This window comes from Pseudopodoces humilis, chromosome 3 (assembly GCF_049639895.1).
Source record: "Pseudopodoces humilis isolate 2021_Gansu_Grassland_sample_001 chromosome 3, ASM4963989v1, whole genome shotgun sequence".
Lineage (NCBI taxonomy): Eukaryota > Metazoa > Chordata > Aves > Passeriformes > Paridae > Pseudopodoces > Pseudopodoces humilis.
The window spans coordinates 9775282-9801876 of NC_142202.1; the positions used below are offsets into that span (position 1 = coordinate 9775282).

Sequence of the window (26595 nt, forward strand, 5' to 3'; positions counted from 1 at the left end):
ACCATAACTCAGGAAGTGATTCAAAACTTGTCCCTGCACCATGATTCTGTAAGTAGATATTTATCTTTAGGCAGCCAGCTTTAGAAAATATGGAGCAAATATATTTTCTCCAAGAAGTCTTAGCACTAAAAAAGCACATCTTATCCAATGTCAGGCATGAGGGAGAATTGGTCCTGTACCTCATAAAAAGCCAAGGAGGAAAAGGGCCTGTTCATCTTAACTTTAATACCAAATTTCCATCTGCTGCAGCTCAAAATTGCAGAGATATCACACGTATACAATAGGGATTTATTATAGAGGCAGCAACTCATCCTTAACCACAGCGATGATACTGGGCCTCTGTTATATAGCTGTCTTTAGTGTGTAGACATGCTGATATGTTTGCTCAATAAAATCCAGCTTTCAAGACATACTGTTAAGTTTACATGATCACCAGAGTGAGAGGGATAAAGCTGGAAAAGAAGAAAAGCAGAAGCGAATTAATGCAATAAAGGCTAGGATTTAACAGACAGGGTTGAGTAAAATAAATGTGAAACAACAGGTGTCACTGAGTCTTATCAGCATTTTTAATTAACACCTGTTTTTAGCCCAGAGTACTTTGGAAGAGTATGTTAGAGTGTGTCTGTATTTAAAGATAAAGATACGCTGTTGAGAAGTTACTAAGTAGTGAGAGGTTGGAGGAATGAAGAGGTTTGGGGGTGGGGGAAGCCTCTGTTTGCTGGGTGGGTGTTGGTTGCAGCTTAGAGAAACCTGAAGGAAAACCACGATGATAAAATTGAAAGGTAGGGAAATACTGCTATGGCAACAAAATATGTTCTCTTGAAGGAAAATGAGTATGAAAAAGGAAATAAGGAGTGTAGGAAATTGAAAGGAAGTACAGATTGCAGGAAAAGACAGGATCTAGTTGAAAAATATAGAAATTGTAATATTTTCAATGTATGTAATAATATTTTATGATAGTAATAAGTTTATGTTATCCAGACTTTTATGATACCTGCTCTGGAAAATTTCAGAGCACTTGACAGATACGGAAGAATTCTTATTCACAGTAGGAAGGGGATTGAGTCATACTCTTCAGTGGCCCATCCTGCAAGAACACAAGCCAACGTGATGACCAGCTGTGGGTCTAGGTATAATGAAATATATATCATTTATTTGTTGAACTTTGCTAAAATTAATTATAAACCAGCATCACATGGACAATGTGTGACATAAATGTTCACAGAATCAGGATCTTTAAACAAATTTTTCTGAAGTGTAGGTACGAGGCACTTCCAGAGTGTTACAGTTGTGCTGGTTTATAATTAATTTGAGCAAAGTTCAACAAATAAATGACATGTCTTTCATTATACCTAGACCCACAGTTTTTTCTAGAATTTTCGTACATCTAAACTATTTCTTGCTAAGTATGTATTTTAAAGGTTTAAATGATCCCTTATAATTAAACTACTTCGTTCAAAAAATAACTTAGTTCACTTGAAAATCTGACTCAAAATTCTGTCCTGAGAAGAAGTACATGAGGCAGTCACCTGAACTATTTCACACAATAATAGGTATTGGTTTCCTACAGCAGAATTTCACCCTAGAAGATAGAAATCACATGGTAAGATTATTAACTTTTTTTATGGTTGGTTTGGGAACGACCTCAAGATTCACAGCCAGTTAGAGCCCTCAAGGGCTTTCTCTGGCCAGAGAGTCATACTGTCTGGCTTCCCTTATTAGCTTTCTCTTTCTTCCTATTTTTTTAATTTGGTTTGCTCGTTTGCTTTCTTGCTTCAAACCAGAGGGTACCCTTTGATGTGAAGGGCATTCAGTTCTACGCCAAACAATCTATGAAGTTATGGGTGGACTTCCTTTAGGTCAGAGATATGTAACCTGAGAGTATCTTTCAAGTGACAAAAATTTGGGGTGCCTTGAGATACTTATATTTTTGTATTTGTGTACTCTATTTTCTCATGGATATTCACTGACTTTACCTGAGACCTATTTGTGTATGACCTTTGAAAGGTTCCATAAGGGATTTCTTTTTAAACAAGTCACTCAGGCCACAAATACATCACTTCATTTAATATGCCCATATTTAGGGCCTGTGGAAAATTATAGGTCATAAACCCATACATTAATACTTTGCTAAATCTGGGCCTGAAGGGATGTATAGATTATACCTGGACAACCTTTAGAGCTCCTGCATCTAAAATACAATTTAGGATACAATTTAGGAGATTATCCCCTTGACTCACACACACATAGACCCAGTGGCTGTTTCTCCATTAGCCTTTGGTGTGCTCTGCAGCACTTTCTCTTCGTCGGTATCTTAGAAGGTAACAAGGCTGTGAACTCTCCTCAGAGGTTTGTGTGTCCTGTTCAAAGGAGCTCATAATCTAAAACATAGTGGTATAATAGCAGGAGGTTGGCAAAATAATACTGCTGGCATCTCAGAGGGTGGAGCTTTCCAATGCCTCCACTGATCCTTCTGCCACTTCTCTACGAACTTTCAGAATCATTGGGGAATCTCAACCAATTTAACAGAGGGTAGAAGTCTCAGAAATAAGCAAATGCCTGCAAGTTTTGTGAAAATCAGCAACCACTTGGGGTTAAATAGAATGCAGGAGGTTATCTGTGTCCCAAAAAGCTACAGTGAAAGTTCAGCAGATAGAAGTTCTGCCAATCAAGACACACGCTGCTGAACACCAAGCGTGGTCCCCATGGCCTCTTGTTCAAACCTTTGTTGGCAGGGGACCATGCATGCCCTGCTGGGAGAAGGACAGTGTTCTCTGGAGCATGTTTTGGCAGGGTACCTTGGGAACAAAAAGAGTTACTGTGCTGAGCCTGTGCAGGAAGAAGCATAAAATAGGTTTTTTGGAGAGCTCCTGGTCTTCAGGCTGCACTCAATTTTCGACAACTGCCTTATTTAAAGCAGGGTGTCCTACTGAACTCATTTGGGTAAAATCATTTCAAGTTTTGGTTGTCTTTTGCTTAAAGTGAGCTTTTTTGATTGTTTAACTGGGTTTTTTTTGAAGAAATATGAGATCTTGATGTATGTATTCCTCTCCAGGAACTCTTAAGTGCCACTTGTTCAGCATTCAATATAAAATGCAGGATATAAATCTTTGACTAATACTATACGTACAGTACATACACAGCAATCTAAGTCTTCAGAATTTACTGAAATTTTGCATTAAAGTATCTCCTTGGAGGTCAGTAGGATTTCAGGGTTGTCATTTTAATGTCATGTCATTGCACATGAGAATTTTTCCTGTGAAACATGTAAGTCCTTTTAGCCCTGGTTTTGTAAATGGGCTCTGAAGCTGACATACAGCTACATGCCAAAATCAGTGGTGTTGAGTTCAACAGTTGGTGAAAAACTAGTCTGTCCCCATTTAAATCAACCACTTAGCAACCTAGCCACACACTTTTTAGGTTCTTTAACCTGATAATCTGTAATTATTCTGGCTCAGAATTCCAACTGAATGGGGTTCAGAGTAATTTTGCAGATGTTATTCTTTATTTGAATATTGTCTAATTTAAAAGGAAAATATTTCAGATAATAACAACATATTTTAAGGGGGAAAAAAGCATGAAAACCATTTCTGTTCCAAGAATTGCTGATATGAGAATTTATGAGGAAACAGCTCCTTTTATGAATAATTATTATTATTGTGTTTAAGAAATGGGCAAGATGCCTAGAAATTGAATGAAAGAATGAGCTATTAAATTGAAATATTAAATGAAATAACTGAATTAAAAGTGATCATGTAAACCCAGCAGTAAATGTTGGGAGCTGTAGCTGATTGAACATATTTTCATCATCTGTTTTGTATGCTTAAATACAATTGCTTGATGTAAGTAAACACTTGATTGATATTCTGAATACTTTAAAATCTGCATATGCATCATGGAATACTGAACAATTAAAACTTAATTTCAGTGTAGTTTGATTACATGTAAATTATTTCAATATTCATTTTTTCCTGTTCTGTTTGCTCAGTGCATAATATCCACTTTTTGAATGCATATCACTCTTGATTGGACTGTGAGATGAGGAGGACTCTGAAATTTCTTCCATTAAAAAGAATTGCCTTATAAATGTTATTTGTGACACAGCTCTTCCCCTGCAGATTATTTTCTAAATGTTGTGTACTCTTACTGAAGACAAGGAAAAAAACTGCTGCAGCCCTCCTTTATCAGCCCAGCACAAGGAATATGCTTACATGGTCGATGAGCATGTCTAAGAAGGCTTGTTGGTTGTAACTAGTCCCTAAAGAAATGTTCCCACCTTTTCTGCACTATATTGCTTGCCTGCATGAGCTCCCTCTCCCTTCCCTTCCTCCTCCCTCCACATGATTTTTTTTTTCATTTTCCTAGTTCTTGGAGGTCTTTCGAGACACTTTAATATTATGGCTAAATATTACAAGTGTTTTCAAGTTGACCATTTTCAGTCTGAAAAATGTATCTCTATCTTTAAGTGACCATATTCAATTTAGGAGTTGTGGAATACAGATGAAAAAAAAATGCCTTTTTATATATTTGTGGAACATTTTCTAAAAACCAGATACTTCTTTCCCCTTCTCTGCAGACTGCAATCCAGACACATTTTTTTGATCAACAATATTTCAAATTACTTTATTTCTGAACATCCAACAGAAGGAAATCCTAGGCATTTAATTCTCTTATTATTTATGCCAGTGAACACAATATCCTTTCTGAAGTTGCAGATAACATTTTATTTTTTTTTAATTACTTATATATTTTATTTTAAAATAAAATTATTTCCTGGAATATTTTCAGTTAAGTCATATTCCCAAAATACAGGCAGGCAGCACGTTTGTCACTTCACCATGGAAAGCAAGTCTGGATTCTTCTCTACCTTGACTATTTTTGACCTACATGCCCATTGTTATTCACATTTCCCCTTGATTTCCTTGCCCATACTAACAGAAATTTTTTTACACTTTTTTAGAATGCATATAATAACAGTATTTTTTTTTTATATAAGAATTTGAAGTTAATGTTGTATCTACTAAATGGAATGTTATACTAATATAATAATACTAATGTTGTATCTACTTGCAAGGAAATGTTTTCCTATGTGTCCTATACAGTTAATTGCAGTTTCAGAGTTCTAATCTTGAAGGTCATATTTCTATTGCCTGTCACTTTGACCAAACAAGTGGCTGAACTTCATGGTTTGCAGGTGGATTTCCTTATCTCTCTTTTTCAAGACTCATGTAAGTCTTGATTGCTGGAGTTACTGTGAACCAAGCAATAAGGGGCAAGGTGGAGGAAGGTGTGGGAAGACACTGTTCAACACCAGGGCCCTGGAGATTCCATTTTAGAGAGCAAATGTTGTACCTGGTGACTGTGGCACAAGAACAAAAGGGGGAGCATTTTACTTGGGGGTATTTTGTTTGTTTGAGGTGCTGATAAACTGTTACGTGAGTGTGCTAACAACAGTAAGAGGTCTTCCTATGATAAAACATGCTTATAAAACAGATATTATTAACTTAAGGTTGGTCTCATGCTATATAGACCTCTCTCTAATGGTTTCTGTACATTAAAACCAACAAAACTTTAATAACTAAGGGTTTCAGAATAACAATTATCTTCTAGTAAAGTTAGGTTAAAAAATGCTGGATATTCCTGACTCATTTAATACTGTTGGCCTAAGTAAAGCAAACTTGTCACTCTTCTTTGTAACATCTGCCTTCTTTTAAGGCAATTCAATTTATAATAAATTATGAAATAACTGTGATTGTTATTTGCAGCACTCTTGGTTTGTGAAGAGCATTCCTTAGATAGTCTCTTTTTTTCCTTTTTTTTTCCTTAGTACAGAACTGAAAATAATGAGTTAACATCACACTTTTATGAATAGGGGTCATAATGAGACTGAAGTATGTATGTTGATTAAAGGAAAAATAATTGAAATCTTTGTGAAACTGCAAAGAAATTACAGCTTAAGGCCATGTTTCTGTTTTGCAAGTCAATCAAATGAGTAAGTTATTTTATATTTTTTGGTTGCTGGCATTTTTTTTTTCCTTGGCTAAAGCAAATGTTATTCAAGTAGTCTGTATAGTGATAACTTTGGAAATACCAAATAATGATACAGACATTCTTTTTAGCCAGTCACATAGCTGGTTTCTGTTCAGTTCCAATATCCCCTTTAAGTACTAAGAATGTGTATTTAATCCATAATGGAAAATAAAAATATGCCAGGAAAAAATATAAACATGATATCTGTTCAAGATACACATATTTTAACAGGTACTTAATTAAAGCATAGCTTCAAAAGCATCACTGCGAAACAATGTCTTTTGATGGAAAATCCAGCATAGGAATCATTTTGAAAAGCTTCAGATAGACAGACAGGCATGAAAAGGTGGGGGTGCACTGCCTGTTCCCTGGTGATCAAAAGGTTAATTTTAATTTATCTCTTCCCCTCCCTTAAACTGGTTCTGTGAGGAGGGCTGCAAATTAGTACTTGGAAGGCACAGCAGGGAGATTAGCTTTAGGGAGGGAAGGGCTCCCCACTCCAGCTCTTAGGAACCTCACCTGGAGAGTGCATTTCCTTTTCTACTTAAGCTAACATATTATGCCTTCTTGTCACGAATGTTATTCCTTGAGGAAAAGTCCTCTCTGGTTCTATCTTACAATCTGATGAATCATTCCAAGTATGTGGTAGAGGAGAGGAGAGCGATAAGGCTGTAACAGGAGGGAGCCAGGAAACCGCTGAGGCTTTGGACAGGAACAGGAATCCCGGTGTGGTGCATCATATGGGATTACTTTACTCACCCAAGCAAAGGAGGATTCCCATCTTTCCTCTTGTTCACACTGGCCTGAGGAGGAGCTGCTGCACTGCCCACTGTTTCCTGTGACACCACCAAGGTACAGAGCTGTACAAATTCTGGCATCCATGCATTGCTGTCTGACAATATTCATTTGACAAGCACAGCCGACACCTTTCTAACCCTGAGAAATCACAATGGTGTCTTTTCCCCACTGGGACAAAGAAGTCATCTCCTTCCAAACCTCAAGTGTCCACAACTGATCCATTGTTGAAATTGTTAACAGGTGGAAAGGGGGAAAATGTACCCACTTCGTAATGGGACAAATACAAAATTGATCTGTATGGGATCAATCTTTTACCTCCCAACTGAAATAAAATTGGGGTATTTGCATTTCTATAAATAATCACCAAATCTAGCTAATTTTAAATAGTTAAAAATGTGCAATAGAGGAAAATGTGTACAGATAGAATCACTTTCTCATAACACAGTGTCACATAATGGTTATCCACATCTAGTCTAAGAGAGACATTAGCCCAATGCAGAATTTTCCATTGGGATTAGCATTTGCCAGCACAATGTCGTACATGTCCTCAGAAAGCTTCTGATGGATGGCTTGTGTCCTCCTGCTTCTATGGAATTCCCAAGGATTGGGATATTCACACCCTTGCCTAGTCCCTCTATCCTGTGTGGGTATTTGCTGTAACTCCCAGGAGATGGTGCGTGGTCTGGGTAGGATGAAGGGGTCGGTCTGTTGCCACAAATGGAAGAAGCTGTGGACATCAAGGCATGGCCTCAACCCACCAAAGGAATGGTCCTTAAAGGTGAAATTCCACATTCATGCTGCCCCCTTCCTGCTCTACTGCATCTCTGGGTGATGCAGAAGGTGGTGCCTTCTACAGCACACCTAGAGATAATTTTCACTTGTGATTTTGCTCTTTTCCTTCTTATTTTACTTCATTGATGCAATCTTTTTCACTGTAGGATCTCAGAAAACTCTCAGGAGTCTGTGCTAATACTGGGCTAAGGTAGTTATGAGACAAAACAGTATCACTCTTTTACTCCCTAAGGATTCATGGCTCAACTGGTTTAGCATCTTCAGAGAGCTGTATTGAGGGGTCTGCAAGGACAAAACTCGGTGTAAACTTCTACAGGGACCTTTGAAGTAATGTGAAATTTGGGATTAGCATTTTCTGTAGAGGATTTTGAGGTTCCTACCAGCATTGCTGGGGATACTGTTTATCTATGTTGTGGTTGCTATCTCTGTAAAGGATGGATTTGTTAGGATCTTCAGATTCAACCAGATCTGATGGGACTCAACACTGAACCACTTGGTGAAGATTTTAAACAATGACAAAGGTTAAGGGTAGTCACTGTCCTCCCTCACAGTTCTGCAATCTGACTATGAGCCTATCAAGTTTTCCCAATAAAGCTTTGGCATCACTTTTGGTGAGCGTTGAAGGACTTTGTACACATGAACAAAAACCTTGAAAATTATGCAGCTCTTAAATTAACCTCAGCAAGTGATGTGTTTCCTTTTTCTTTCAGGTATCAGAGGTTTGAAAAAGCATTTCTGCTTGCTGTTGATATCGGTGCTCGGGACCTGTTCATGGTGAGTTGTTTGTTTCTGGAGACAGAGACTGTTGGAGGATATTAGTTGTCAGCTTTTGCACACATTAAAACAGTTCCAGGACATTTGCGGTCTTGGACACATACTGAAGACAGAGCTGTTCTACCTTTGCCATCATGAAACTCATCAGTAGGAACTGAGTATCTTCAGAGTCATTGACATTTTCCCCAGCATGGCCTACAGGCTATTCTTAATTTTCTAGGAATTATTGTGTATGGTTTTAAACTTTCCCTTTCTTCATCTGACCTGATGTGGGTGAATGTCATCTTTCACTCTAATAAGCTTATACATTTATAATCTGTTCCTTTAAGTTCAGCTGCTGAGTCCTGGACACAAGAGCTGTCCATGTCCTGGGGATCCTGAATGCTCTTAGTTTGTCTCTTGGGGTTTTGTGAAAAGTGACAAATTATGAACGCTTCTGCTGGTACTTTTAAAACAACAAAGCTCAGCAGCATCAACACAAGGGTTTTAACATTTCATGCGCTCTCTGCCCCCTCCCATTTAATTAGCTACAAAAGTAAAATTAACCAGCTCTTAAAAGGTCCTCTGTGTGAGCACTGCAGGAGGTTCTTGTTTTATAAGATCTTGCACCACAATGTCACAGTGAGGTCAGATGGACAAAGCCAGTCGTGCTCTCCCAGTCTCTCAGCATGTTGCTGCTCCACAGCTGATTTCATTGTTTTCAAAGAAACAATAGGAAAGGGCTTGTTGAAAAAAAGGCCCTTTGAACGATTCGTTTGCTTGACTCTTTTGCATAATGAAGACATTCTGTTGTTTAAATTAAGCTTTGACACTAGATGTTAATATCATTTATCCCATTAAGTCACTTGCCCTGCTAGTTTGATCTTGATATTTAAATTGTATGTTAAATTACACAATTAAATCCTGCTTTTAGGGGTTATGAAAATTCCCTTCTAATTATATAAAAAGTTGTGTGAACCTTTTGATGTTTTTTTCACGGCTCTAATCATCTGGCTTGTTCCATCTAATTAGAAAGATGTGAATACTGCGATAAACTTTCCTAAGTATGCATCAAAAGAATGTGATGGAAATGTCAGGCTTTTAGGAAATTCATTACATGTTCTATGTTTACTCCCCTCGATTTTCTGTCTTTTTATATCATCTCTTTCCTTTTCTCTCTTTATTGAACGTAACCTCTTCAATACAAATTTTATACATAATCATGCTAAGCATTGCTGCAGCCACATATAAGATTCAAACTGTAGTATGTCTGGAGCAGATTAAAACTTTTTTTCAAGGGCTCTCCCAGGGTACAGATAATAAATGCTCCCTAATTTTAGCCATTCTGACAGAATAAATGTCACAGCATTTGCCATCAAAGGCCCTCTCTCATATGACTGAGAGCATTTCCCACATGATCTTTTTCTCTTTCCTCCCCTCTGCTGACAGCAGGATTGAGGAAGCACCTCTGTGCCAGGGTGGGAACACCAGTGTTGGGTGTTGAGATGGGTGCACAGCTGCTAGCAAGAGGGAGAGACTGTTAGTACCTGGCTCCACAAGTGATAGGTAACATGTTCTACTCTCACCAAAAAGTCTCTCCAACTTTCTTCAAGAGAAGTTTCAGTGTTCACGAAACAATTAACTCCATCCTTTCCTTTCCTCTCTCAACACCTACTCTTCATTTCCTATCCTAGCAATGCCCTTAAACATAAATCTGTATTTCTGAAGAGTTCCTCTTGGCTTATGTCATTGTGAGATCAAAACCAGTTCTTTAATGTCCTCATTCTGCTTGCATTACCTTTGAAATTCTTCATAGTTGCCCCTAAATTATGCTATGAGCAGCACACATCCCTGCCTCCTCTGGGGAAATGTCCTTTTGCTAATTCATCGTCTAAGTCAGTCACTAATGAACAAACTTTACAATAAGCTAACAGTGGTACTGCTGCAAGTCCACTAAGTACAGGACTCAAGAAGTTTAAACATGCATAGGTCATTAAGAGTATTTATTTGTGCCATGGTAATTTCTGGGGAATTTTGGCGTCATTGTGCTTAATACTGTGTGAAAATTAGATAACCTGTTCCCTGAAACCCTACAGTCCTATTAGTATGACAATGCTACTGCTAAGCAAGGGTTGTGCATCCCTCACTTCTGCTTAATACTGAATGATTCCTATATATTGTTTATGTAGGGCAAAATGCAATTACTAATATACAATTTGATTTTGCATATATTTAAAGCAGTTTTATCCATTTTTAAAACCTCAGCTAGCTCTAGGAGTCACATCACTTTATTCCAAATTAATTTAATGGGATTTCAAGAAGGAAGAGTAGTCTAAATAAAGATACCTGATGACATAAGCAAAATGAGAAAGAAAAAAATCTGTTTATTAAAGGGGAGCAGAGAAGTAACAAAAAAGGAAAGGATAGAGAGGAATAAATACAACAGAAGTTGAGGAGGATGCAAACACTGAGTACCCACCACTTGAGAGTTCTGAGAAAATGTCCACATCTTAGAGAATTTACCCTGAGCATCAATTTCACCAAACGGGGCTCTACAACATCTCCATTATTTGTTTTGAGACTACAAAGAAGTTTGAGAGAATGTTATCCAAAGGATAATTCCTTCAAAGAAATGAAAAAGAAGGGAAAAAAAGGCTTAAAACTATAGCTGTAGCATCACTAGATGATGCCATAGCAAGACACACACACCACTGTGTCTCTCCCTGAGCTTTACCGTCACTTCACATCCAAGTTCATCAATTAATATCATCTCCTACAAAGTTCAATAAAAAAATAAAACTGAAAAGGACCTAATATTACTAATAACAGCTCCATTTATTGGACAGTGACTGATCCAATCTGTGACAGAAAAGATCAAGCAGTGGAAAGGTTGTTAGCTTGAAGTGCTTTTATAGTGCGTTCCAACTCTCAGCTGCTGAAAATTCAAAAGGCCATCCCATGTACCAAAGGTAGCAAAAAATGCAAGGGAAAGACACTTTAATAAAACTGTCAGATCTTGGGTGATACACTGATGAGGAAAGTGCATGCTTCGAAGAAATGTTGGAGTGTTGCCCAGAAATATCCTATAGACAAATGCACATCGTTTTTCAAATGACTTCTGCTCACCAACAGCCAGCTCTGTGAGTCACAAAGGTGAGGGGGAAAGGGAAGCTGTCCAAAAAGTAAGCAAACTGTTAAATGATAAAACAGAGCCCTTTCAGCAAGTTTCTGATAAGCAGCTGGAAATTGTTTTTATTGTCACCATTGTTTTTGAGAGAGATGTGACCTTTGGGCTTATAAATTCTTAGGTAATTGTGTGAAAAAAATCTGTCATGAATATTCAGATAATTTAATTCCTTTTTTTGCGTCATTCTTTAAAGCACCCTGTAATCTGGTGCTTCTTCTTTCTGTTTTTTAGTTTTCTAGTTTAATTCTACTCAGAGAGTTATAAATTCTTAGAAAAATCCACTTTTGCTGGTTTGTTTGAATGAGAAATGTCTAAATTTCATCTGAAATGGTCTAATTAGGAGATTTCATATCTGTAATCTTTTCTTTATAAAGCTGGCTTAGAGATGAGTCAAAGGCTACTTTTTTTATTCTTCATGACCAGTAACTTGAGGAACAACAAAGAAGGCCACTTACCAACCTACTGCTAACCTTTATTTCTTACAAGGCTCCTGTTAGATAATGATGGATATGAAACACCTTTGCATTTTTTTACTCAAACCAGAAAATGGGCAAAACCAAGACCTGAAATAACAGCTGATTTTATTCACAGAGTTCTTCAACACAAGTTCTTCATTGACAAAACTTGGTTATTTTCTGCAGTTGTTTCCACCCCATCCTCAAGCTTACTCTTTGAAAATGCATGGGGCTATACAATGCTTCTCATAGCTTTAGCTACAAAAAGACAATCATTAAACATTGTCAGAATGTATTTTAAATAAGTCTGCCTGTACTTCCAAATCTCTGTGAGTTCAGACTTGTCCAAGAGCCCTTGGGTTTTCTATTGTTATCTAAATAAGGTGACAGTATCTGCTGTTTAATCTTCATAGAAATCATACCTTGCTGCTCAGGCCCTTTTCTCCTGACAACCAAGTTAGACCTACAAAGAGAGGAAATACAGAGTTCGCCACAAGTTCATAACCCTTTACTCTGCTCCAAGACATTTGCACATTTTTTAAGTCACACCTGTGTTTGTGATGAGAAGACACTGCTGTCTCCTGCATACCCTGCAGATCCTGCAAGTCAATTCCTGGCTTTCCTGCATAACCATCTCAATTTCTCTAAGATTTTCAGTTTGGTTTTAAAATTGTTGTTGTTGTTAAATGAGGGGTTACTGAAAGCAGCACATCTTTCTCCTAATACTATTACTCTCACTTTTTTCATCTAAACGTGTCTTTCTAGAGTAAAGTCGCTTTTTCTGTAAGAGTTTCTGTCATATTGATGCAGGTGGCAGTAAACTCACCTCATGAAGGACAGTTTCACCTGAAATCTTCCACATTAGGGTGAATAGAGTTGTTTTTATGGCATGCAGAGGTCAATATTTCCAGCAAACACTCTTTTTCCCTTTAAATTCCTGCAAGCAGATGGCTTGCAGAACAAGGGAATGACTCAAATCTTTGGATGTCAAATGGCATCTTCAATAAAGTAGTGGGGGAAAAAACTTTGCCAACTGTTGGAGTTCCCTCACTTTCTATGTCATAGTTCATGCAGAGTACAGCATGTGTCTGATGAGAAGGGGATTAATTGTCTCTTGATTAATGGTCAAGAATGAGCTTTTACTTTTTGAGGACCAAATACAAGGGCAGTGAGAGTGTAGTTTGTCTGCAGGAATATATTCTCCCACAACGAGCTCCCTATGAAGTTCATGTGGTTTTCACCTCAAATATTAATTTGCAATAAAAAGCCTTCACTTTTGATATGGGCATGCAGTGATGAGGCAAGGGGGAATGGCTTTAAACTGGCAGAGAGCAGGTTTAAGTTGGATATTTGGAAGAAATAATTTCCTGCGAGGGTGGTGAAGCCCTGTAACAGAAGTCACACGGAGAAGCTGTGGCTGTCCCATCTCTGGAAGTGCTTAAGGCCAGATTGAATGGGGCTTGGAGCAACCTGGCCTAGTGGAAGGGCAGGTTGTCCCTGCCCAGGGCAGGGAGTTGGAACAAATTGATCTCTAAGGTCCCTTTCAACCCAAGCCATTCTATAATTCTATATAACGATACACCCCTGCTGCAGCCCTCTGATTTTTGACTCAAGATAAAAGACTAGATCCAGAGTATTAGCAACTATTCATGCTAGAATACATTTGTAGAAAGTCCCTTGTTGTTCAGGAGTGACTCGGGAATCACGCCAACCCTGTGGATGTTAAAAGCATTGACCAGCCAGTGTTGCTCTTATTACCTCCAATATCAGCACAGGGAGAACCATCATCACCTTACCCACAGAACAACGAGGGGAATAACCTTCAACAGTGAGTGCATGACAACATTCAAACAAAAATTAGTGCCTTAAAGATGAAAACCTTCAAATCATAAAATCATTAAGGTTGGAAAAGGCCTCTAAGTTCATTGAGTCCAACTGTTAACCCATTACTAACAGGTCCACTGCTAGACCGTGTCTCTAAGCACAACATCTGCATTTAGAATGCTCCAAACACAGACTGTCAGCCAGGAGAGTTCCAGTACTTCAGATCTGGGTTACACAGAGCCACCACCTATCAACATTCTTTTAATTCAACAGAAGTTATGTTAAAAGTAGACAGATTGGTTTCTTTCATACACTGGTCAATAGCTTTGCCTTTATCAGTGCATGATTGGTCAGTGTTTTATTCACTGCTGTATTCAACAGCACAAGTAAGGAAATATATTTGCGTTGCAGGGAATTAAAACATAATGGTAGGTTCATCAGTTCCATCTGTGTTTGTGATCTAAATAATAAAAGAACCTCTTTCTTTCAAAATCCCTTTTGTTGCTCCTTTGAGATTCATTTTAGATTAATCTTTTTTCTTCTTTATTTCCAAAGGACATCCATTACCTTGCTCTAGATAAGGGTGAATTGGCACTAGCTGAAGTGGCAAAGAGAAAGGCTAATGACATTGATGCAGAATCAATAACTACTGGAATTGGTAAGAATTAATGGTGTTTAAAAAGCCCTTTTGTTTTAATCAATACTTGTCCTGTAGAACATGTTGTTATATTTGTAGAGGGGTTATTGTTTTGATTGCATTGTTTTCTTTGAAAGTGAAACCGGATTTTTATTTGTGACTAAGGAACAGTATTTTTATTTGTAACTAAGGAAGAAGGCTTATAAAAATCACATGGCTTTGCCTTTCACTACCTGTGTGAGGATAGCTATGAAGCCAAAAGATTTATGCTGTGGCTATATAGAAAAGTTCAGGCTGTACAAACTGAACCGAGTGCGAGAGGTAAGGGACTGAATCTGAAAATCATTGCTCATATCAACATTAGAGGCAATTTCACTCACCTCTAAATACTTGCTGGTGCGCACTGGAGCCACATCCAACATTGATACTTTGGAAGCACTCAGATGGAACATTTACTGATGTGAATACAGCTTCACATCCTGGCTTTACAGCAGCAGCTTTGCATGCAGTGGGATTCTTACCATTCCATAAGGAATGTCGATGCTAAAGTTGCTAAGTGTGAGACTAATAGCTGAAACACAGATGACTTTTCATGCAGGGGAACTCAAAACTCATTCACTTTCTCCTTGTGTTTCTTCTGAATTGACATAAAGAGATGTATGCAAGCACACAAGACCATTCTGATTTCATGCCTTATAGCATGAGCCAAGCAGAAGGTGTCTATGTCAAGGGAGCTGACCTCCATTGGAGACAAAGGCAAGAAAACCAACAAAGCCTAAAAATGTTTGCATAAAACTTGCACAATTCTCTTTTGCTTATTCTACTGCATCATTGAATATTAGAGGAAAGCACTGAGCTTTTGTCCTTATTCCATGCCAAGAAGTAGAATAGGATTAAAACTCAAAAGGTTTTTTCATGAGTCAGAGTCACAAAACCTGTGAGATTTTGGGTAACTTGGGATTCTTTTAGGACAGTGCATCTATAAATCTCCCTGTTTACCCAGAGCATACGAGGGAATGCCGCTCCAGTACCTAGAAATGCAGAGAGGACATATATGCATTTATGTGGCTATTTCTATAGATTGTATAAATCCATGACTTTCAAGACTTCTATGATACAGGAGCACCTTCTTCCCTCTCCAGAGGGAATCTGCTCACCAGAGTAGGAAGTAAGCAGTGCCTCTCCTGAACTCTTTTCTTCAGGGTCTTTCATTTTCATGCTCAAGTCACATAAAGCTATTTTTCCACCATAACTGGGCTTTTGGGCAAGCCCTTTCACCACTAGAGTTCAAAAAAAAGGACACCTGTTTAGGTCATCCCTTACTGGCACTTGTGTGCCAATTACATCTCCCTTGCCTTCTCTTCTCTTACTTCCTAGGTATTTATGTGCTGCACCAAATATAACTGAGATACCCAGGACTTGCATCTGATCATTGTCTGTTCCCTGACACTTAATCCAGAAAATTCAAACTCTAATTTGTATCTTCATTTAATTCCTTGCAAACTACCATGATTACTAGATTTCTGGGCTATTTGTAAATTTAATGAGAGCCTTTTGTAGCATTGTAGCTGAACATGCAGGGAGAGGGGTAGGGAAAAGAACTGAGGTGACCACAGTTGCCTTCCTTGCATATCAAATGCCACACATGTGTAACTACAATTCAGCTATAAATGTGTAGGCACACAGTCTTCCCCTCCTCCAGACCAGTCCTACAGTTACGTCTACAATGCCCCATTAGCATAAATTATTAAAGTCATTTTATATGATAAAGACTTATGCTGAATAATTAACTATCAGGATGATTTTAAATACTTTTCAATGCCCCCAGGGACAAACTGTCACTGAGATTCATTCTCTAAACAGTAATGAATTTGCATCCAATTCATTTTATATGAAAATAAACAGGAATCTCCCATGAGTTTGTTTTGCTGCAGATTCAATCTCACCTTAAACATGTGAAATCTCAGCCACAGGTTTTGTTTTGTTATACTTTATTCCAACGTCCCTTCTAATGATGCTTTTCTTTCATAAACTGTCATCGGCAAAAAAGTTGACATGAGGTATGAACTTTGTGGACCCAATGAAAACAAAAGATGATAAGTGCTTCATATGTAAATTGCTGTATTTTTCTAATACTTTGAGAGGGGGAGAAAAAATCATGCCTGAGCCAGATTGTTTTAAAATGCAGTTTCAAACAAGTCTGTGTCCCTTGACCTCTTCCCAAACCAAGTCCTCTTCAGCTGGTCCCTGCTCTCTGGAGCTTGCATCCATTCAGTTCACCAATGGTCACACTTCTCCCCAAAGTTCTTGAACAGCCACTTCAGGCTTTTACAGGAAGACAGTAACCTAAGCAAAGAGAGGCAGCAAGGTGCAACCAGTGCTATTGAGCTTATACTAGACACCTCTATAGCTTATTTCTTAAAAATATATATATATAAAGTGAACCATTTTCATATGTCAACATCTGAAGAAATTTCCTGAGCTAGCCCATCCCCAAACCTCAGATCAGCACTGCTTGCAAATAAGATGAGTCAGTGCTTCTGGCTGATTCCCAAGCCTTTGAGAGGCTCCATCTTGCCCCAGATATAATTTGTCAAGATATTTCTGTGTACAGGGTGCACTTCAAGCATAATGTATTTCAAACTCTGACTTTCAGGAAAAGTTTCAAGCTCCTTCAAATAATGTAGGATGACAATATAATTTCATCTAAAATTTATAGACATCATCCAGAGTCCTGTATGGGTAGATTCCTCACATATATTATGTCACTATTTGTATCAAGATAAAACTAAAAATAGGTTGATTTTTTTAAGATTTCCTGAATTTTGGCTCTTCTTAGTTCATTATCATGTGATTGCAGTTTGCTGGACACTGTTTTGAAGAAGGCACCTTCAAAGCTAAGGATGTCTGTGGGCATCTGGTGAAAACAGACCTCCAGAGCACAGTAGTTTGGTGAGAATATTGCTGAGCAAGATGAAGTGTCAGGTGAATATGGTTTTGGGAGAATCATATATTTTGTTCATCTGATTAAAATTTTCTGAGGATAAGTATTCTGATAAGATTTTATGTTTGACAGCCTGTGAAAATGCATACTTAGGGATGAGAAGATTGAAGTAATGGTACTGTACATCTCAGAAATGGCATTAGCCATCTCCTCTTTCCCCACTCTTATTTGATCAACAGACCACTGGCTGTGGATCCTGTGGTTTCTTCTTCCAAAGATTTTCTGTTGAATAATTTCTGTAGTAGATCCACAAGTTCCTTAATGAGGTCAGGGAGTTCTCATTTAGCCTTGCCTAAAATGTATGCTGTGCACCTCATTTCACTTGATTAAAAGAGAGAATAAATAATTTATTCAATATTGGCATATATGTAGGTTACTAATAAATTTTGTTTATGAGCACAACCTGGCATATGCTATTCTGGAAGAGTATTGTCTGTGGTGGGAGAGTGAGTCTGCTTGGTGCTGTAAAGTGTGGGTTGCTAATGTAAAACCTGAGCTGCAAAGAACTGACATGGCAGAGCCTGTTAAGAAATGCCATAGCTAATAATGATCATGGAAGTGAAGAACTCAGCCCTTCAGACATCATTGCTCAATGAATATCCAACAAGGAGCATATGTAGGCAGTGTCAGAAAGTTTCCCAAGGCCAACTTCCAACAAATTACATTAGGGCCTAGCAAGGTGATTTTAACCTTCAAATCAACAGCTTTCACCCAAAAGGGATTCATGTTGTGACAAGACAGATAACTGCTGCATAGTTGAAAGGCAAATTGGGAAACCTTGTATTTCTACTTAGAATTTCAGAATATTAGTAACTAATGTTTAGGCAACATTTCTAACAGAGGTATCTTAACAAAAACACTGATGTTCAGATAATTGCATTGTTCTGAAATGCTAGATGGGACTGACTAACATTTTGGTGGTTCACTAATGTCTCATGAAAGCGCTTGAGGTTTTTCCATTTAAAATAGAATCTTAAAATATTTCTGGAAGTATTCCATACAGTTTGCGAGATAGGGAATCTTATCAGTTCTCACAGAGACTGAAGTCTAATTTCCCACAGTGTTTGTAAAATGACATTTAAAATGTAGAGACCCTAAATTTTTCACCTTACCGGCAAGGAACATCACCAGTTTTGAACCCTAAGTGGAGAATTAATTAATTTTATCTTAGTTCTGTGGTAGTGTTTTATATTGAACAGCTTACATGTTCTTTGTGATAATTAATAATGACACATCCTATGGTATTTTGTCTGAGATACCAGTCTGATCTTGCATTACAGTCTGCTACCTCCAAATCACTTATCATTTACTCAGATCTTCCCCTCTTCCTGACAGTCCTGGGGAGCCTGCTTGCATTTCAAGACCATGTTTAGAATTGTCTCCCTGTGTTTTTAACCTTCTCTGGCCTTGCATTAGCCTAGTTAGTAACATTTCCTTCTCCTCTGATCCATAATGACTCCTTTCATCTCTCAAGTGATATTCTTCCTCACCCTCACGTACCCTTTCTGACACTGATGGCAAAGCCTTCTTCATTTCCTGCTCTTCCTTGGCACGTGCAGCTTTCTCTTGTCATCTATCAAGTTTCAAGAGAATCTTGGTCTTTATTTAATGACTTTTATTTCACTGTGTAACATATTTACAGCATGCTTCAAAGGTATTGTCCCAGACACCGGTGAACTGTGATCTGGGAAGACTCAGGTGACACCTATTCATGCTCCAGTTTTTTAGAGTCTGCCCCCTTCAGTGTAAGTGTTAGATCTCCTATTTATTTATTTCTGTTTTCATTTTAAGTCAATCAAAACCTCAGGAATCAAACCCTTAGATTTTATTTTTCTAATAATGTGACTTTATCCCCAGAGAGCCAGAAAAACATTTTTAATGAAAAATGCTTTGTAAGTATGATTGGCAGTTCACCTATGGCAAGAAATTAGTTTCCACAAGCACCTTTTTAATTTTGAGCCACCCAAGATGAGTGTCTTTGAAGATCCATAGTAATTTGAAATTATTTAACTGTTCTCTTGAACATATCAAGCCACACACAGCATTTGACACAGAGCCCATTAAACACAATGGAAGGATTTCTGCCATCTTCAGGGAGCTTTGGATGGGGACTGTAGCAAGCAACAATCTCATGAGTAGGGCTGGTATGACCAGGACTGCTGCCATCTGCAAAGACCTGGTTTGGAAGGACACTCTACTTGGTGTAGAGTGGCTTCAAGAGGAGGAGGCAGCAGCCAACCCTCATGGCATTGCATCCTATATTTAAATTTCCAGCTGGTACTGAGGATTTTACTCTCTTGAGGGTTACAGGCACTTACTGCTCCCCTCCTTGTGTTCTTTTCAAGAAGTGGAGTGGTTTGTTTTACTTGAAGTCTACAGTAATGCCAAGCTATTTTTGGCTCCACCTCACCTCACCTCTCCTCTTGCTTGTGTCATGATGTCAGTTTTGATCTATACCTTCCCACTGCTAGACAGCTTTGCCTAAAGACATAATCCTCAGCCCCTAATAATTATAAGTACATCAAAGGCTAGTTGGTTTGCTTAGCTGCAGAGGTCTCCACAAAGATCTGCGTATCTTCACTTGAAAGAGATTTATAGTTTTGTGTCAAGCTTTAGAATTGTCATGGCCTTCCATTTTTTTTTTCCTTCTTTATAGTGACATATTTTTGCCCACTACAGAACTGATTTAAAAAGCACAACTATATGCCCAAAATGAAGACACTTTCTCCTTCGTATTTTAATGATCCTCATATTTTGTAATGTCTGCCAGCAGTAAAATTATGCCCTATTGATTATGAAAAAAGTCTTACCACAAATCATAGATTAACTATTTTTTTGCCAGTTTTAGGGGCTTCCAATTTTTGTACCTAAAGCCACATACTATGACTGGTTTATAAAAAATCAAAAATAAAAAATAAATTACATTATTTCCAAATTCTGAAAATTGAAAGGAGTTGTCTGTATCTGATACGGTTTCATTGTACTGATAATTAGGATATTGCAAGGCATGTGAGGTCACTCACATCTCCTCAGTATAATTCCATCTTATCCCTATAACCCCTAGCCAAGTTAATGCACACAGACCACAGTGAATAGATGACACTAATTACCAAGTAAACAACATATTTTCGGTGGCAACAGATCAAGAAGGAAGTTTTAAAAGTGAAAGGAATTCACAGAGCTACACCTTGGGGGAGGATGTAACATGATGAAGAATAGTTCAGTATAAAGGATCTCGGAGGGATGCCCATGGCATGGCATTGAAGTGAAGAGAAGCAAGTCAGTACTCAAGCTGTTGACATTGTAGCTAGGAATTTAAGTAGGAATTTGGCTTCTCATCACTGACTTCAGTGCATAGACTGTAGTAAATTTAAATAGAAGGCACACATAGTTAAAATAACTGTTGAAACAAACTATCAAAGAAATTGATGCATGGAAAGTGTCTTTGCATGAAGACTGAATGAATACCTTTCTGGGAAATAGGTCTTAGCCAAATACAATTTATGCATTAGTCAAACACATGTTTTTCTGGATGAAATTTAATAGCCTCTAATTCACTGTAGGTCAAACTAGATTATTTATACTGTATCATAATAGTATAATATTCATGTGTTCTGGATTCCACTCTTGCCTACAGCTCTGTGAAAAAGCCCCTGGTAAATCTCCCATTAGCTTCAAAAGGCCCACATGTGGTCTAAAAGACTGCAGTTAAAAGCCACATAATATATATGTAGTATATATTCACACATCTCATAGTATGCACGTGTGTGTGTGTACATAAGTGGGTGTTATATTTACACATACACAGCCAAAATCTGGCCAGTCACGAAAATAGCTCCAAATCTGAACACAAGCCAGAGGAATTATTACGTATTTGTATTTTGCCTCATGACATCACAAGAAGCCACCGCTGCCTTTTTTTTTTTTCTTTTCTTTTTTTTTTTTCTGAAAGCACAAAAAAAGTAATCACAGGGAGGAGGTGCTTTCATAACTGCTGCAGCTGGCTGGGAGCTGTGGATCTGTGTGCTCACGGTGTGTCAGGGGCATGTTTGTCTCACACACCCTGGAGCCGTCCCTCAGCCTCTCGCTTTCCGACGGGGAACTCGCCGGTTGCATTTCTGCGCGCTGAAAAGCGTTGGCAAACACATATTTGCATGGCAGTTGGTATGTGTTTTGTCCTGTTTGCTCTGCGTAATGTAACGTGATGTGACAGGCTGTAATTCATCACATCAGTTGCATGACAGCAGAGGGATGGGAAAAGAGGTGCGATGGTGGGCTGATGTGAGGTGGCAATTTAGTGGTGGGTTGTAGTCTCTCAGCGTTAAGGCTTTTTAGAATGACCTGCCAAAGAATGATCTCCAAGTATTCCCTGTGCAGGTGAGTTTTGGAAGTAGTGATCAGGCAGAGCATAGTCAATAACATCAGGGGAAAGCTGAAGATCCCTGTGCTCAGAAGGAGCGACTCTTGTAAATGTGAGAACCCTCACACATGTGGTGTTAGATCAAACAAACAAACGAGAACATTGAAGGACAATTTATTTATTTTCTCCTCTTTCACTGCACTCCCCAGGCACACCACAGGTCCTTATGTGGGAATACTGTGAAATTGCCAACGGCAAAAACAGAGGTTGGGGCTGTTTTCCTCCAAAGACTCCTACACAAGAGACTGCTTGAGGAGCTCACCCCTGAAAAATTCTCACCACAGGTGTTAGGGTGTTTGACAACCTGATGTTGGTTCTTGTTGAGTGCTTCCAGCCTAACAAAACCAAGTTCCCTCTTAAAATCCCGTCTCAGGACTGGAACATTCTTATCAGGACACAGCTGGTGAAATCCATAGTGAAGAGCTCAGTGGGGCCCAAGGGTGAGCTTTGCATCCACTGCTCTTCTCAGTCATGCACTTTCTAAAGTGTCAACCTTGGCCAGAAGATGAAACGAAGGAAGTTGTTTAAGAAAAACCATTGGTACAAAAGTGGTCTGCAGTGCCTAGAACAAGGCAGTAAGTACATCCAGAACTGATGACTTTTTTCTTTCCTCAGCATTTTCAGAGCATCTCTCTGAATTTAATTTCAACTATTTGAAGTATTTTCCCCTAAATATCCTTCCTGACAGTTAGTCTGCACTGACACTTCTTTTCACTTTAAATCTCAGTGCCATGAAACTTCTGCAAGTCCCCAACTCATGCATGAATAATACCTGCCATTCAATAATATTTTTCACAGCATTCAAGACACCAAAAGTCCTGAATCTGTACTAGATTTCAAACTATAAATTCAGTCTTAAAAACAGATTGTGAGGCAGTTGGTTATCTCTGCAATGTTGATATTATGAAATGGCAAAATATTTTAATACGATGGAAAGATATAATTAATGATAGCTTACAAGCATGTATGGTGTTCACTTTAATTAGTCACTTACTGCAGTCACACTGCCGGTGTCCCACCTTTTCATCTTCATGATAATCAAAACTGCAACAGCTGCTTGATTTCTGCCTCCTGCCCTCCCAGCCCAGGGACACCACAACATCAGTAAAAAGTTAGGGTAGGGCTCTCACATAAATTGGATTCCATGGATTAACCACTTAACTGATAGTTTAAAAAATTTTAAAGGAACATGGAAGTCAGTATTCTTTCCTGTAGTTTTGTGTTAAAAACCTAAGCATGGCTTCTCTATGTTTTTTCAAAAATTTAACATTAACATAACATAACATAACATAACATAACATAACATAACATAACATAACAACTAGATCATTTTTTTGCTTAATGAAACTCCTGCTAGGTCTTTCTATGGTTACTCATTTACCTCTGCTGAATTTAGTGCTTTCTCTTGCTAATGTTCTTGTTGCTAAAATCCCCCCTGGAGACCTCCAAAAACACATAAAGTGCACCAGATGAAGAGGAGATTCTGGGGCCATCCCAGACACCTTGCAAAATAATCCCAGGATGTGTTTTTTACATTATTTGGTAGGTGCTGGTGAGCCATCAGGAGCCTTACATGAGCTTACCCTCTGACTGAAGGACTTGGAACCTAGTCCTAAACCATGTCTGAAGTTCACTGTGAAATTTCACCACACCTCTGCTTAAATAACACAAACTCTTATCAACCAGATGCAAGATGATGCCTACAGTTAATTACTTATTTTACTGCATAGGATGCACTGTGGCCAAAGAAAAGGGCTACAGAGTGCTTACCTTAGGCCCTTGCTTTTAGCCACCAAAAGGCAAAATGTTTAGTTCATGAAGGCAAATTTGGAGCCTGTATGGGCACCCTCTGCTGCCATGTGAGCCCAGATCACCCTGTTCACTGTGCTGCCATTGCCTCAGATTTGTAAGCGAAGAGTTGACACTACACTGATCACTGTAATAAACAGAATTTTAAGAGTCAAACATTCCCAAAAAATTCCTGGTTTCCTCAAACAGTCATGAAGGAAGCACAGGCTTTAGTCAGTGCCTTATTTTCATATATTATTATCAACTGTACTGCCCCAACCTATTCCTGTGTGTGTTTGAGAGTTTTGCTGTCCACTTGTTGGGATTAGAAACAAGACAGCAGTTAAAGAACTGGATGTAGTTAGACCTTTACAACCACCACCAACCCGCTGGATGACTCTGGCCTCCTCATTTTAGCCTTGGATGGTTTTCCTTTCCTTTGGAGACTGTGTGACCTCTCTGTGGCAGGCTGCCCATCCTTTCAGCCCCATCTCATGCCAGGTCCCCTCGCTGTCACCTCCCTCCAGCTGACCACACAGCCAGGTGAAGTCCATTTCCTAAGCTGGCTTGTTTTCTGTAATTTTTGCCACAGAGGGTGAAAGCACACCCGTGGGAAATCAGCTGTAATCCTCTCGTTCGTGTTTGCCATTAGGTGTCAGTGTGACAACAACCATGGTACACAAAGGCTAGGCTGGGGTGTGTAGGGATACCACCCCCATCCTAAACTTCTCATTGTCCACTCAGGGAAAATACAGTGTGAAACCGAGGGGAAGGAAAGACCGAAGAAAGCAATAAACATTTTATTTTCGGTGTTTTTCCATCACCTAATTGAAATTATTTACTAACAGATAAGTCTGTCTGCATTTCATTCAGCATGTCTCAGGTTCCCTGTGCTGCAGTTGTCAAAGAAGACTAATATTTACAAAATCAGGAGACGAGGTTCTGCACACACTGATCTCACCCTATTTTGGGGCAAAAGAAACAGTCAATATTATCAGTAATTTGCAGTCAGCAGGAGGTAAACTGCTTTGCCCAGTGCAAATGTTAAATTACTTGTGAGTTGAAGCCTGACAATATTGATGCTTATAGACAAGTTCTTCACAAGTTGTTTAAAATACTGTATTAGAAATTTCAACTTGAAGTCCACTCATTCCAAAGAGAAGAATAAAAAACTTTTTAAGGAATTTTTTTTTTTCAGGAATAGTGCCATTTTTTGGTGTATCAGCAGTATGCATGATGAAGAAATAGTAAAATACATTGCGTATACTATGAAGATGAATTTTTTTTTAAACAAAGTTTCAGACACTTCCCAAAATGTAGCAAACAGTTTTTGGTTGTTTGGGAGTTTTAAAAGTTTTAAAATAAAAATCAGGGTTTTGGGGTGGGGGGAAGTATTTTTAGAAGAAAATTAATTTATAAACTATTCTCCAGTAGCAGCATTCAGAATACATTAAGTATTCATTGGATAGCCTCTTTTTTTGCCTTATGTTTGGAAATGCAAATGTTTTCACCTTTAATCAGATTTTGATCAGGTTAACATAATGGTTAAACAGCTTGGCCTTCACCAGGATCAGAGAATCTGATGTGCCAGAAGATCATTGGGATTCAGCTTTGCCTTCACCTTTTCTGTTTTGAAAGGGAACAGGTTCTGAGCATGGCTTAAATTTGGTGTTGTTTTTCTTTATTCTCATAGGTTAAATCTCAAGTAGCACCATGCTTCTGTGGTAAGCATCTGAGCAAGCTGGCCTTTCTTTTACCTCCTTACAGATTTCTAGTAACTCCATGGCACAGGAGGGGTTAGCTCTGAGCATTCACTGCACAGCCCAGGGTAATCCTAGCCAGGACAAGAATACTCAGGTACCACCTCTGCTATAATTCCCCAAGTTGGGCAGTTGCAGGTCTCTTCATGAGAGCAAAGCTTTCCAAAATTTGGTAGCCATGCCCCCCTTCGATTTGGGGATGGGAAATGAAAAACTCGTGTGCCAGTTTGATGTTGTCCTTATAACAGATAATTATAGGCTTTAGGAACAGAAAAGATGCCTGATTAAATGTCTCCAACCATCTGCTATTGCAAGACCATGAAGTAATCCTTGACCATTTTCATGTTAAGAGTTGCCACGATGATGTTCTCCCTCTGCTTATGCCACTCAGCTTGCCTAGAAAGCTCTCTCCTCTGCTCTAATTTACTGGCATCCTAACTCACCTTTGCTTTGTATTATTTTAAATAGCAGTGATTAAACCTTTATATCGATGCTGTTGTGGGGCTCGAAAGGCCCTGCTGTATAACACATCTATTTTGACTCCAGAAATATAAATGGAGGAGATCCTTATTTTCACATGTGGTTTCAGATCAGGTTCTTCTTCTTCTTGTTTGTGGTACAAAGGGAACAGACGAAAAGCCAGCTAAGCAAGCAGTTTTTAAAACCCCAGCACAGGCCACTGTGGCTGCTTGTCCCCCTGCTGCATTGGGGTCCCAGGGGAGGCATAAGAGCCTCAAGGGCCAGGCACAAGCTGCTTACATGGCACTGCCTCAGCTGGTTTAGGTGAGCCCAAAGGTAATTTTGTTGGTTTTGAAGCAATACCATTAGTCAAATAGACCTGAAAGCAGCAGAGGGCTGTAAGCCTGCTTTACACTGAGCACTGTTCTTACACAGTGAGTGTTGCTTCAAGCAACTCTTTACAGATCAGAAAGTATCCTGGTGCCAGGATCCTCCCTGCAATGGGCTGAGTTCCCAACTGCAGCCTAAACCAGTCCAAAAATGTGCCAGAAAACATAGGGAAGGGTTTCTACCTGAAGTCAGAGAAGAGGCAGAGAGAGCAGAGTCAGGCTGTAAGGAAGGACTAAAAGGGCACAGGAACAGCCAGGTACAAGTAAACATCTCTGGATGATGCACATCTCTGTGAGAA

At 38.8% G+C, this 26595-nt stretch overlaps 1 protein-coding gene across 2 annotated transcripts in view; it reads left to right on the forward strand.

Annotated features, from left to right (window-relative positions):
* Positions 1-26595, forward strand: part of WDPCP (WD repeat containing planar cell polarity effector) — a 145357-nt gene that overhangs the window by 91539 nt on the left and 27223 nt on the right. For both annotated transcript variants that reach the window (XM_088053196.1, XM_088053195.1), the window contains 2 exons: positions 8331-8394; positions 14395-14497. In XM_088053196.1, coding sequence (XP_087909322.1) covers positions 8331-8394; positions 14395-14497 — 167 coding nt within the window. The remainder of the gene's footprint in view (positions 1-8330; positions 8395-14394; positions 14498-26595) is intronic.